Source organism: Oncorhynchus mykiss, chromosome 25 (assembly GCF_013265735.2).
Source record: "Oncorhynchus mykiss isolate Arlee chromosome 25, USDA_OmykA_1.1, whole genome shotgun sequence".
NCBI lineage: Eukaryota > Metazoa > Chordata > Actinopteri > Salmoniformes > Salmonidae > Oncorhynchus > Oncorhynchus mykiss.
The window spans coordinates 20,486,453-20,500,439 of record NC_048589.1 but is presented as its reverse complement, the minus strand read 5'-3'; the positions used below and the strand labels follow the sequence as shown (position 1 = coordinate 20,500,439).

General features: G+C 43.6%; 1 protein-coding gene across 1 annotated transcript in view; it reads right to left on the bottom strand.

Annotated features, from left to right (window-relative positions):
* The window catches only part of LOC110505559 (echinoderm microtubule-associated protein-like 5), a 59,221-nt gene continuing 45,234 nt past the window's right edge, over window positions 1-13,987 (bottom strand). The window contains exons 21-44 of the mRNA XM_021584857.2: window positions 13,392-13,533; window positions 13,117-13,269; window positions 12,464-12,595; window positions 10,196-10,284; window positions 9,662-9,838; window positions 9,018-9,219; window positions 8,567-8,693; window positions 8,175-8,189; window positions 7,679-7,687; window positions 7,398-7,476; window positions 6,970-7,099; window positions 6,653-6,751; window positions 6,191-6,211; window positions 5,140-5,313; window positions 4,801-5,009; window positions 4,211-4,368; window positions 3,899-4,013; window positions 3,595-3,783; window positions 3,278-3,450; window positions 2,981-3,143; window positions 2,767-2,870; window positions 1,965-2,118; window positions 1,337-1,437; window positions 1-1,132 (exon numbers count right to left, since the gene is read on the bottom strand). Of these exons, the coding sequence (XP_021440532.2) occupies window positions 1,096-1,132; window positions 1,337-1,437; window positions 1,965-2,118; window positions 2,767-2,870; window positions 2,981-3,143; window positions 3,278-3,450; window positions 3,595-3,783; window positions 3,899-4,013; window positions 4,211-4,368; window positions 4,801-5,009; window positions 5,140-5,313; window positions 6,191-6,211; window positions 6,653-6,751; window positions 6,970-7,099; window positions 7,398-7,476; window positions 7,679-7,687; window positions 8,175-8,189; window positions 8,567-8,693; window positions 9,018-9,219; window positions 9,662-9,838; window positions 10,196-10,284; window positions 12,464-12,595; window positions 13,117-13,269; window positions 13,392-13,533 (2,952 nt within the window). The 3' untranslated portion in view covers window positions 1-1,095. The remainder of the gene's footprint in view (window positions 1,133-1,336; window positions 1,438-1,964; window positions 2,119-2,766; window positions 2,871-2,980; window positions 3,144-3,277; window positions 3,451-3,594; window positions 3,784-3,898; window positions 4,014-4,210; window positions 4,369-4,800; window positions 5,010-5,139; window positions 5,314-6,190; window positions 6,212-6,652; window positions 6,752-6,969; window positions 7,100-7,397; window positions 7,477-7,678; window positions 7,688-8,174; window positions 8,190-8,566; window positions 8,694-9,017; window positions 9,220-9,661; window positions 9,839-10,195; window positions 10,285-12,463; window positions 12,596-13,116; window positions 13,270-13,391; window positions 13,534-13,987) is intronic.

Here is a 13,987-nt window from a genome sequence, read left to right as displayed (position 1 = left end):
TTTTCACCGTCATTATGGGCTATTGTGTGTAGATGGGTGAGAAAAAAACATTTAATCCATTTTGAATTCAGATTAATGAAACAAAATGTGGAATAAGTCAAGGGGTAGGAATACTTTCTGAAGGCACTGTATATCAATATGTATGCTCTTAATAATGTATCATAGCAGCACACTGAAAAATGATGAAAGGAAATATGCAACAGTGCATTGAAACATCAATTTTTAGCCTTTTTCCTTATCTGAGGAATTTGGTTGGACATGGAATCCGGTATTGTCTTTCGATAAGCCATACACTCCCATTGCACACATACACAAAGCCTCAAACAAGTATACACACACACAACATGTTATGAAGGGTTACAGCACAACCTAAAAGATCGCTACAACATGGTCACACACTGCTGGGGTTTTGAGGTTCAACCAGTGGACAACACGGTCACATACACAAATCATTAGGGTAACACAGTGACCAGGTCGGGTGTACAGTGCATAGTATGCTTTGGCATGCTGACATCCAGATCGTAACTGTGGATGTTACATTCAGGAGGAAGGCCACAGGAGTTTAAATCATTGGTAAAAAAAAATAAAACTAGAATTAGTCAAAAAAAAAACTCTGAAATTATGTAAAACAAACATCAAACCACTCCAAACCTCATCAGTCACTCCAGTAGATTAAGGCTAAGATAGTTTGTTACACGTCTTTAAAAATGGCATTTTCATCAGTCACATTTACTCGTACTAACTGGCAAAACTGCAATTTAGAATGTTGACACAGAAACACTCCACAATGACCATCAAAATCATGTGCAGGTGATATGAAAGGACGTTTTACAACTGTGATGTGATGTTTTGGAGGGATATTTTGCAACGGTCGTGACTCAATGTCCTCTACCTCAGGGCTTCTGAAAATGAGGCTCACGCAGACGATTGCACCTAGTGTTGAGGCAGTGAGTCATGATTACTAGCTGCCAGGTGCGTTGTCCGTTTTGACATGCTTGCCCCACAGCGAAGCGGGTTCTTCTCTCTGAATAGCCATGCTGGGAAAAGCCCATGCAGCCCCCTGGACTGGATGATGTGTCACTCCAGTTATGCATCTCAGTGTGGAGCATGGACGCACCTCCAGACAAACAGGCTGCAGAGGACACCGGAAAGGAAGACGCAAAACACACTTATTACTGTAACAGTTAGACAGCAGTCTAACCTACAGTATTTCATACACCATTACAATGTTTATTTAATTGTTAATTGCTGCAATGAACCAAAAACACTACTAATGACAATGTTGTAAATTGAGACTTTCAGAGGAATATTATACGAATAGAGATGGGAGTTCTACCTTCTATCGTCCCCGCCAGCACTAATGACGAAGCGATCCCCACTTGTGAAGCGAATATTAGTCAAGTGGGCTGAGTGGCCCAGAAAGCGTTTATGTTTGGCCTGCAGGGAACAAGAAGTGTTTTAACAAAATGGCTACCGCAAAATACCAGTAGCTGAGCTAAATTTAGACTGAATTTAGAATAGATGCATACTGTAGGTTAGGTGGCACTGTTATTATGTCATCCTGGTCAACCACAGGCACAATAACATCACACAGACACATGAATGGTACACATTGAAACCACAAACATAAGCCCGGAACACATTAGTGGAAGTTCACCAGCAAAATAAATAACTCCATTCAAATCAATGTCGAAAGCTACTATTTTATTTAAGTCAAAGTAAATCATGTAGACTACTGTCCAACATGATACAATTAATGAGTAGTCATTCAACAAGTATTAGCAGTTGTAAAAAATGTGCAGTATTACATTTTTGTAAGTGATGTAAATAAAGAAATATATTCTATTCTATAACTGTAAATGTATACATTTCTGCCATCTTGGATTCATAAGGTACAATTCAACCAGAATTCAATATTTACACAGAGACACAGATCAGCATCATAGAACACAGATTATACTTACAAACTTTTCTGGACATGGAAAGTCAAACAGCTTTACCATTCCAAAGTCATCGCCTGTGACGATGTTCAGGCCAGAGTGGGACACACAGGCACAGGTGACGTCTGCTTTGTCAGTGTTACGGGACCAGATCCCCACAACCTCGTCCCCCAGGACACTGACCAGACAGTGAAACATCACACGTTAGACAGGAAGTAACTCCAATGATCATGTGGTGCTTTGACGGGCCTTTTCTAAATGTTGAATTTGCTCAACTACTGTGTCCTCTTTCCTCAGTCCTCTCTCGCCCCCTTATGAAAAAGGTCAAAAGGTAATCGAGGAAAGGCGGCGAGGAGAAGGAACATGGACGAAAATGCGCTTGTATTAAATGAGACTCTACTCACACATCAACAGGCAAATGATGTTTACAGGGAAGGAATCCCTAAATAAATGCAAAGTGAGGATAAGTAGCATATCGTTTAACTGTTGCATGTTTTTCTCCTTTGAGAAAACAACAACTGCTTTAAACGGGATGTGACAGATATCACAACTCTTCCACGAAGAACTCAGGTAGGATACACATGACTGTCCTCGATGAAAGGTGGCTAACGAGGAGGCGAGGACACTCTTCCGTTCGCCTACTAACTAATTGCCACTCTCTTTGACCACTTGACCAATTATCGGTTTCCAGGTCACAGAGGAGAGAACAGACTTTTTCCCAAATGAGAAAAGGCCAGGGTGTAACCCCTGTGTCCTCAGTATGGATTACTTCATATGGCCACGTCAGTAGTGTGATTACTATGGCCTTAACATAACACACACTCACCTTGTCCATGTGGCCCAGGTTATCCTGTCTATGACTGCCTGCTCTGTGGCCTGCTTCCCAGATGGTACCTCATACACCAGCCGCTTGTAAGCACCAGTAGATATCTGTTTGGGTAATAGCAAATAATAATGCAGTCTGAATATTGTGAGAGTTTCATATTGGAGAGTTAGTACACATTTGCACAATCCTAGATACACAGATCTTGTGCCTCTACCTGAACATAGCAGCTGTCTGCAGAGAAGTCCATCTGCATGACGAAGCTGGGGATGTCCCTGCAGCAGTTAATACGGTTGAGTTGTGGTCCAAGCGTCAGGTCGTAGAAGTCAACCGCACTCTCACTGGAGCCCACTGCCAAGTAGCGTGAATCTGGGCTGAACCTGAGGAAGAAACATGTTCAGTTGAAAATGTGTCCTCTGACACTTGTTCCAACACAGAGAAGAATACTCAGTACACTTGGGACAGGTTTCCCCATAATAATCACTGTGATTTTTTTTATAGGGATCCCCCCCACCTGATATCTTGGATGGGGGAGCGGCGGTCCCTTTTCTTGCCCCAGATCTTGAGTGAGGTGACCAGCAGGATAATGAACTCTCCGTTCTTCATGCCGATGGCCACCATGTCCCCCTCAGGGCTGTAGGCCACCGTACGTGCTGGGTGGCCCAGGTTCACCTTGTTCAGCATCTTCTGTTACCCCCCAAAAGATTCAACACAGAGAAAGTCAACACACAAGGTTCTTATAGTGCCTCACTCACAACACATGAGTTGTACAATACATCTGTAAGAAAGATTCCATCAAAAAAGCTAACAGGACACACAGAGGCTCCTGACCTTCTCTGGGATGTCCCACAGCCTCACAGTGCCATCCTCTGCAGCGGACAGGAACACATCCCGAGTGGGATGGGTGCCCACACCCCAGATCGGTCCATCCATGTGGCCGTTCACCAGGATGTTGCACGCCGCGTTCTTCTCCCCCACCTCAATGATCTCAGCATTCCTCGTTCCTACAAGGATTTTACCCTTCAACAGAAACAAGGGAAATGTGGATGAAAAATCCAGATGTGGACTTGATCCTTAACCAAAGCATGACCCATTACCATATTCTTCATTCCCAGTGGATGGTGGAGAGCCTTACCTTTCCTCTGCATACGGAGCGCACACAGTCTATGATCTGTCCGGTCTCCAGGCGAAAGGCTCTGCAACGCTTCAGCTCCTGGTCCCACAGCTTCAGAGCACCTCCTTCCTTTGACCTATAGGGGGCACCAAAACACAACACCATTGTGACTACTGTAAACCATTCAGGTTTCTTACAAAAACATATTTAGGAATGAGAGTAAGAAACCGTATTAAATAGCAGACTTAGATGAATTAATCCAAAGCAGTTTATTGAGTTCAGAGGGCTAACAATAGTGGTAGCTGGTACAGTGAGGAGAGGAGCAGTACTCACGGCCTTTCCTTGCCTCCTGTAACGATGAGGCCATCTCTTAGTGTGGTGTACATGGTGAATACAGGCCCTGTGTGGGCCTTAGCCACTACTCTCACTAGAATGTGCTCCTTCCACACACACACATCCCCACTAATAGTACCTGTAAATGTCAAGTTATTCTGAAACAAAAAACAAAAACTGCACTTATCTAGTGATCTGAAAGAGCAGAGGATCATTTCACAGACAATCAAGCAGTACAAGAACCAATTACATGGCATGTTATCAGTTGTTATCCGTATCATCGTTGTTAACCATAGCCAAGTATATTCAATAGGCTTTTATATGCATGTAATTATTTCTACATTTATCATATCATACTACACACCATTGTCATGCCTTTGAAATGAAAGGTAGGTTATATTCAAATGTTTTCAACATGAATTCAAGTCATTAGGAAATGAATGAAATAAGTATAGTATGTCTTAACAATAAGCAAAATGTCAAAAATATTAACGCTGATTATACATATTCCATAGGGGAAATTGCATATGCGGTAACTGTATTGTCCGATTAGGTATCATATGGCCATAGAGAGTGGGGAATGGACTTACAGCCCCAAATGCCACAGAGAGCATGGTCTGCATGCGGGCGTCCTCTATGTTACTCATCATGCCCTTCTTACTGAGCAGAGCCCGGCCCGCCAGCGTCCAGAACCTCACATGCTTGACACCCACAGACACAAACTGGGTGTCCGAGTCTGGACGGAACTCCGCCACAAAGATCCGCTGAATGTGGCCCGACCGACTGGCCACGTTGGCACCTTGAGAAGAATGATTTATTAGAACAAGCTCTGTAGGTGATACATTGACCTGTATTAATTCCAGCTGGGCACTAACAGGTGCACCGTGATGAGGTGAATAGCCTCTACTGAGTTAGTGTCAGGTGTTTACCTTCTTGCCACTTCCAGATGGTGATGGTGTGTTCTGGGTCCAGACCCACAGAGAGCAACAGCTTCCCAGTGGCACTGAAGCTGACCGAGCAGACCCCCCGCGAGTGGAAACAGCGCAGGACAGACAGCGTCTGCTTGTTCATGGCGTCCCACACGTGAATGGAGGGCGACGTGGCTGAAGGAGGGAACAAGACAATTGTAGATTCAAGCTTCATGTATGCTGACTGAGAAGAGGACAGAAACGTTTGGCCCAAACTAAATCCACAAATGAAATGATTATGTGATTGTGACTTTTTGATTAAAAATAGTTGATCATGGATATTAAATATCAATGGTACATTCATATAAAAATGTGCCTTGAATAAAGTAGCCTACTAATGTAAGTGGGGGTCAAACAAGAGCTGCAAAGACTTCAAAGCAAGCAAGTTTGTGTGAGGTGCACATTTGACCTTCCCATCTAACCTACTAGGTGGCAGTGTATCAATATAATACATTGTGGATGTAGCAGAACAGGGTTCCCCAACTGGCGGCCCGTGGGCCAAATTTGACCCACGGGTGGTTTGATTTGGCCCCCCCAGGTTTTCTGAGAAATAATTTCGAATTTTTTTTTGATGTTGGACATAGAAGTCTGTAAAAACACCAGTTATTAGAATTTTAAAAATCTGTTCCCAAGTATTCCCACACTTAATAGAGAGACACGTGATCGTGTACTAATGTAAGCAAGGTTTGAAATGATCATGTTTTTGTCAAATATTATATCTGTTTGGGATTCGTGAGGTCAAATTGCAGTCTACAAATGATTTGTAATTATGTTCCAGCTCCCTGACCGTCCCGCTCAATAAAACAAAAAATGCCCGTGGCTGAATCTAGTTGATGATCCCTGTAGTAGAAGGTATCTGGGTAGCTGTCGATCAATTAAACCATGCTCTGTATGAAGAAGATTAGGATATTCTCAATCTACCATAAGAAACACATCTTCCTATTTTCCCTCAGAACAACATTCTCTGCTGTCTGGAACAAACCAAAACTATTGAACCAAAACTAGTTCTTACCTGACATATCACCAGTATCACCTGTAAGGAAAAATCTATATTTCAAAAATACTACTAAGATCAATGGCACCACTACAACTCTATGACACTATTTTACACAGTCCAAGTGTTAATACGACTTTTGTCAGCATACTGTATTGTAGTAGTCTTCCTCATTAAGAGCCAATAGGCACATGGGAAATGTACGAGGAGATCCTACATGCAGCTTTTGATTCTCTCTTTCCAGACAAATAACAGTTGTTTACAGACCAAGTGTGTTTGATAGGTTTCTGTGGATTGCGAGGCACGGAGCATGCGTGACAATTATTATTTTTATTCAACCGTGTGAATATTGCGATTATACAGGTTAGCTGCTTCAGAGCACAGATAAGAGAGGGGAGGGGAGCACAGTAGTCCCCCAGCAGAACACACAGTTACAACACATAGGGAGAAAAACACGAGGTCAACCTCTCACAAACATACCTACTTGGCCAGTTGCTACCACGTTGGGGAATTTGGGGTGTTGATTGATAGTCAGGCACAGAATGTCATCACTATGTTCTATATAGAAGCTTTGGCAGGCTGCAAGGAAGCACACACACACACACGCACACGCACACACACGCACACACACGCACACGCACACAAAGATATTCATGAATTGACAGTTATCGTAAGAACATGAAAGAACATATTTAGGATCTGAAAGAACAGCATTAAGACTCATTCAACAGAACTGTAAAACTCTGTTCAGATGAACACAGCTCTGCCCATCCCTTCTTTACTCTAACCCCCCCCACCTGTGGTTAGGTTGAGGACGATGCCAACAGAAGCTGTGTGGTAGATGATATCTGCCCCCTCATTCAGGTAGTGGACGTTGTTGCGGCAGTCATTGCCACGGTAACCAAAAACCAGATCCAGCACCAGGTCCTGTGGGAGAGTCGTGAAAGGGCCAGGGTCAGAGGTAATGGCAGAACAGCAGGAGCATGTACTTCCTCAAGATGAAATTAGGATTAAATCAGGGTCCCTGAAGAGGAGGTCTGGAGTGGACAAAGATGAACACTTGATTCTAAAGGATTGCATTACCAAAACAATGACCAACCCATTTGCTGGATGACAAACGCTAATGTAAAGATCTCATTTGATGAAATAGGTGGGTTGCAATAGTCAACATCCATAAAACATGATTTGGACGTGTGTATTTGTCCTGAGGTAACACAAGTCTCACCTCGATGGGCCTCTTCTTCTTGCCCACGTTGTTGGTCTGCAGCTTCTCAGGCTGTGGCAGCGCCCTGCTAACAGGAGGTCTGACACAGAATAAGAGGAGCTGCTGTGTATGATCCCATCGACCAATCTTTCTCAAGTCAAAGACCCAAAATACAAGTCAAGACATTCATGAAACACGTATTTCCAGAAGACCTTTCTTGAGCTGTGAGTGCTCAACAAGTTAAATTCGGGTCTGAAATATTTAATCAGAACTTAATATGGACCAGAGGAGATGTGTCTTACCTTGACCCTCTTCCATGGCAGCGATAACAAAGGGAAAAGGAACATTAGAACAGGGGTTCTGACAGCACAGCGTTCACAGCTGCCCCACCGACTCAGCAGCGTAACACAACACTGACACTGCAGCCACTGAGGACATAAAATACACCATATTCAGCGCCACGGAGTATCCATAACAACCAGCATCTTCAGAATCTCTATGACAACCACTAACCAGCACCCATAGATGCTGCACGGGTTGTCCAACCATAGACTGAAGCAGACATGATTTTTTATTATAACCGGAAACCAAAAACATTTCCAAAACCCAAATAAAGACCTTATGTACAGCTTATTTGGACAATAGGTTATGTGAAATACATATATTAACATCCTTTAACAATCGATACTTGAGATAGCTGAAACTGAGATACTGTATCTCAGGGTTTACAGTATATTGTGCCTAGCAAGAGGTACTTTTCCCTAAAGTAATAGTTATGTCTTGTGTAAAATCTCTTACCTGACTACCCCCTGCCTTCAAGTAGAAAGAGGAGAGCAGGACAGACAGAGACAGATGGACAGACATTGAAGAGAGAAGAAGAGAGAGGTGAGGTTATCCTCAAATGGGCAGTATGAATTCACGTAAAGGCAAAAAATAAACGTGATTGAGTAAATTTGAATTTACACAAATTGAGTTGGTGGACCGTTTGGTCTCACTTTGATACATTCACTATGAGTCCCCAATTGGCTGTGCTTTCACTACATCTCGTTTCACTTTCAACTGATTGGCTCAAAGTATTTTGACTGTTCAAGATTTGTCCATCATGTGTCCAATAAAGAAAGCTCAAAAGAAAAAGAAAAGAAACAGATTTGATCCCTTGGGTGTCTCTCCACAGTCCTGTGGTTTGTTACCTCTCGTCCACAGACGGCTCCTTCAGCTGCAGGTGGGGTTTGACCCCAGTCATGGGACGCATGTTGGTGGATAAGGCCTTGATGGTGTAGTTGATCTCATTCTCCCTCGTCACATCACTGTCATAACCTGGCCAATGACAGAAAATATCACACAGCCTTTTTACCATCTACGGGAGGCTACATAGAATGACATATGAGAGGGAGGCTACATAGAATGACATATGAGAGGGAGGCTACATAGAATGACATATGAGAGGGAGGCTACATAGAATGACATATGAGAGGGAGGCTACATAGAATGACATATGAGAGGGAGGCTACATAGAATGACATATGAGAGGGAGGCTACATAGAATGACATATGAGAGGGAGGCTAAATATATCCGTAGATAGTGACTCTGTGATGACTTCAGACTAAAGCCCCAGGTTCAGCTTGGGGTGTATTTCTCACCCCCATCATCCTCGCTCTCGATGTCCGACTCTTCACTGTCACAATGTCTGGCCTCCCGGTGCCCCTCTGCCTCGTGGGTCCAGATCATGAGGCACGTGTCACCCCCGCCGACCGTCACCAGGAGACCATCATCATGCGTCCAACGCACGTTAGTCACATGGGTACTATGGGCCACGTAGCGCTTGAACTTTGCATACTTTCCCTGTGGGCAGAAGAAGCATTAACTTAAAATAAAATTGTTTTAACATTAGCATAGAATTAACATTACATTAGTGTAAATGTTACAATTTTATAATTAAAATTAAATAGTCATTTAGCTCTTATCCAGAGCGACCTACAGTTAGTGCATTCATCTTAAAACAGCTAGGTGGGACAACCACATACAAGCATCTCAGTCACAGTAAGTCGTTTTTTCTTCAATAAAGTAACTATCCACAAAGTCAGTGCTAGTAGGAAAAAGTAAAGTGCGAGTCTGTGCAAGGGTGTTTATATTTCTGCTTTTTTAGAGGGGTATGGTGGGGGGGGCTTGGGTGCTGTGTGATTATTTAAGATATTTAAGAGGGTTTACATTCCAGTAAGGGCAAGAGGACATTAAAATATAATATTTATTATATTATAATAAAATATTTTTAACAGTGTCTTACCTTGACAGGATACCTGAATAGCTTGACGTATCCCAGATCATCCCCCGTTGCTAGCACCTTTCTGTCGTTGCTAAGGCAGGCAGCAGTCACCTCGGTAACCTCACTGACCACAGGCCAGATCCCCTCACAGGACGTCCCGAGCACACAGGTCCATGTGCTCCAGTCTATCTTCTCCACCTGAAGGAGAGGAGGAGTGAGGAGAAGTGCGAGAAAGGAGGACACCAGTGGTTCCTATGAGATTTGACACAGCACCAGCCTGACAGACTCTATCATCTCTAACCCCTATCTTCTTAGTGCCCCCCGCTCTCTGCGTCTCACAAGGTGTCTGAATGTCACACAGTATAAGGCCCTACAAACACTATCCCCCATTGAAATTGCCAGAATAAGAACGATGCTGGTGAAAAGTGGGCCGTGTTAATGCTTGAATGCCCTTTCCACGCCGTCCTGTGACATCCCAGGGGGGGAAGTAGGCCAGCCCCGCTATACCCACCACAAAGCCATGTGCCATGGCAGCAGTGTCTGTGCTGTGCTTACCTCGGTAGCAGGAATGGTCTGCTTCTTCCCCCGTGGAGCTTCGAAAAATAACTGCTCTTTAGCACCAGTGTTTACTTGAAGTAGTTTTCCTGTGAATGAGAGAACACAGTTAAGATTGAATCAGATTACAAATTAAACACATTTGTAGCATTATCATTCAGTTTTATACTTGGAATAACACAAAACAACTATTTATTTACCCAGGATTTCAACACATTGTGAATGAGCCAACAGTAACAATTGCCTGAAATACAATGGCTTTGGTTCAAGTCCACAGTCAGTGTAGATGTTAAACCAACATGTTTACCTCTCTTGTCCCAGTCCAGATGGGTGATATAGATGTTAAACCAACATGTTTACCTCTCTTGTCCCAGTCCAGATGGGTGATATAGATGTTAAACCAACATGTTTACCTCTCTTGTCCCAGTCCAGATGGGTGATATAGATGTTAAACTAACATGTTTACCTCTCTTGTCCCAGTCCAGATGGGTGGTGTAGGTGTTAAACCAACATGTTTACCTCTCTTGTCCCAGTCCAGATGGGTGATGTAAATGTTAAACCAACATGTTTACCTCTCTTGTTCCAGTCCAGATGGGTGGTGTAGGTGTTAAACCAACATGTTTACCTCTCTTGTCCCAGTCCAGATGGGTGATGTAGATGTTAAACCAACATGTTTACCTCTCTTGTTCCAGTCCAGATGGGTGGTGTAGGTGTTAAACCAACATGTTTACCTCTCTTGTCCCAGTCCAGATGGGTGATGTAGATGTTAAACCAACATGTTTACCTCTCTTGTCCCAGTCCAGATGGGTGATGTAGATGTTAAACCAACATGTTTAACTCTCTTGTCCCAGTCCAGATGGGTGATGTAGATGTTAAACCAACATGTTTACCTCTCTTGTCCCAGTCCAGATGGGTGATGTAGATGTTAAACCAACATGTTTACCTCTCTTGTCCCAGTCCAGATGGGTGATGTAGATGTTAAACCAACATGTTTACCTCTCTTGTTCCAGTCCAGATGGGTGGTGTAGGTGTTAAACCAACATGTTTACCTCTCTTGTCCCAGTCCAGATGGGTGATGTAGATGTTAAACCAACATGTTTACCTCTCTTGTCCCAGTCCAGATGGGTGATGTAGATGTTAAACCAACATGTTTACCTCTCTTGTCCCAGTCCAGATGGGTGATGTAGATGTTAAACCAACATGTTTACCTCTCTTGTCCCAGTCCAGATGGGTGATGTAGATGTTAAACCAACATGTTTACCTCTCTTGTCCCAGTCCAGATGGGTGATGTAGGTGTTAAACCAACATGTTTACCTCTCTTGTCCCAGTCCAGATGGGTGATGTAGGTGTTAAACCAACATGTTTACCTCTCTTGTCCCAGTCCAGATGGGTGATGTAGATGTTAAACCAACATGTTTACCTCTCTTGTCCCAGTCCAGATGGGTGGTGTAGATGTTAAACCAACATGTTTACCTCTCTTGTCCCAGTCCAGATGGGTGATGTAGGTGTTAAACCAACATGTTTACCTCTCTTGTCCCAGTCCAGATGGGTGATGTAGATGTTAAACCAACATGTTTACCTCTCTTGTCCCAGTCCAGATGGGTGATGTAGGTGTTAAACCAACATGTTTACCTCTCTTGTCCCAGTCCAGATGGGTGATGTAGATGTTAAACCAACATGTTTACCTCTCTTGTCCCAGTCCAGATGGGTGATGTAGATGTTAAACCAACATGTTTACCTCTCTTGTCCCAGTCCAGATGGGTGGTGTAGATGTTAAACCAACATGTTTACCTCTCTTGTCCCAGTCCAGATGGGTGATATAGGTGTTAAACCAACATGTTTACCTCTCTTGTCCCAGTCCAGATGGGTGATGTAGATGTTAAACCAACATGTTTACCTCTCTTGTCCCAGTCCAGATGGGTGATGTAGATGTTAAACCAACATGTTTACCTCTCTTGTCCCAGTCCAGATGGGTGATGTAGGTGTTAAACTAACATGTTTACCTCTCTTGTTCCAGTCCAGATGGGTGGTGTAGGTGTTAAACCAACATGTTTACCTCTCTTGTCCCAGTCCAGATGGGTGATGTAGATGTTAAACCAACATGTTTACCTCTCTTGTTCCAGTCCAGATGGGTGGTGTAGGTGTTAAACCAACATGTTTACCTCTCTTGTTCCAGTCCAGATGGGTGATGTAGATGTTAAACCAACATGTTTACCTCTCTTGTCCCAGTCCAGATGGGTGATATAGATGTTAAACCAACATGTTTACCTCTCTTGTCCCAGTCCAGATGGGTGATGTAGATTAGGGACCCCTTGCACACCCCCACCCTCTTGCTGCTCATCACATTATAGATGTCCACAAAGCTGTCGCCCGACGCCACCGCCAGGTACTTCCCTGCACCTGAATAAACACAGCAGCCATGTTTCAAAAGGGTTTCCTCATGTGTTTCACAAGACTGACCTTCTGATCAGCAGCCAAGACAACAACACAAATAAAATAAACTCTGACTCCATATCTACAGTATGTGGTCACAATTCTTTATAACAAAAACAACTATCTTCGAACCCTTTTAAGTTACTATCGGTGATGTGTTGGGAAACTGGATCGAGAGTTTAGTTTCTAGCTCTCACTTTATCCTCCCCCACTACTCTCTTCCCACTCAGACAGACTTTGTCTCTCCCTGCCTGGCCTTGTTACATACAGTAGTGTATTTGGGTCAAGCCTGCAGCAATACCTCTTCTCCTCACAGCAGGGGGAAATATGAATACCTGGCCACATCTCTGCTTATTTTAATTTTTTTTTTACAGAAAGTTCACTTTTAAACTGTCTTTCTTTCCTCAGGGAAGAATATCTGGATGGGGTTTATAGGGAGGGAGGGAGGGATGAAGAGAGGGAGAGGTGGAGGGAGGCGGGCATCTGACCTGGTGAGAAGCGTATGTCTGAGATTATGTCCTTGCGGTGGTGGAAGGACACGAGGTCCTCCAGGGTGTCTGCGTTGACGATGAGGAAGCTGCCGTCGTTCAGGCCCACCGCCAGGGCCTTGCCCTCAGGGGAGAAGCAGCAGCAGCGCCCCCCTATGGAGGACGTCAGTTAGTACCAATGCACCTAATAACTGTAAGAATGCACCACAGAAAGAAAGGAAGGAGGTGAATGAATGTAGCATAGACTTCTCTATTTTGAGGGTTGAGTGACTCACCTTTCTTGAGTTTGCGTACAGCCAGCATACAGTGGCTGGGGGACAGGTCCCATATACGCAGGGTTTTGTCATCGCTGACAGTGGCACAGAGAGGGAGATGAGGATGAGTGGCCAGGCCCCACACCTCACCCTCCATGTGACCCTGTGGACCCATCAAATATCATTGAATTCATTGAATTCAGTGCAGCTCAGTTCAACCTAATCAAGGTCAGAGAGAAAGGAGTAAGGAACCACATTTTATAGGGTGAACCATCTTCTGACCCCTACATAAAATATTTTATATACTTAGTTAAATAAATACATGTCTAGCACAGCCTTGTATTTGGCAAGCACACATCCACAGATTTATTGTTAGAATTATTAAGTGCATCATGAAAATCAATGGAGGAGCCATAGCTTCTGTTGCTTGGCTTCACCCATAAGAAATTGCTCATTTGCTCTAGAGCATTTAACAAAATAAATCAATAGCATTAGTTCTGGGTTTCCTCTGGGTCAAAGGAGGCCTGGGGAATTTGAATTTACAACATTAAAAGTCTGCAGTGCAAATGTATCAGTCTTGTAAAATAGTCGCCTAACTTTTTCTGCAACATTATTGC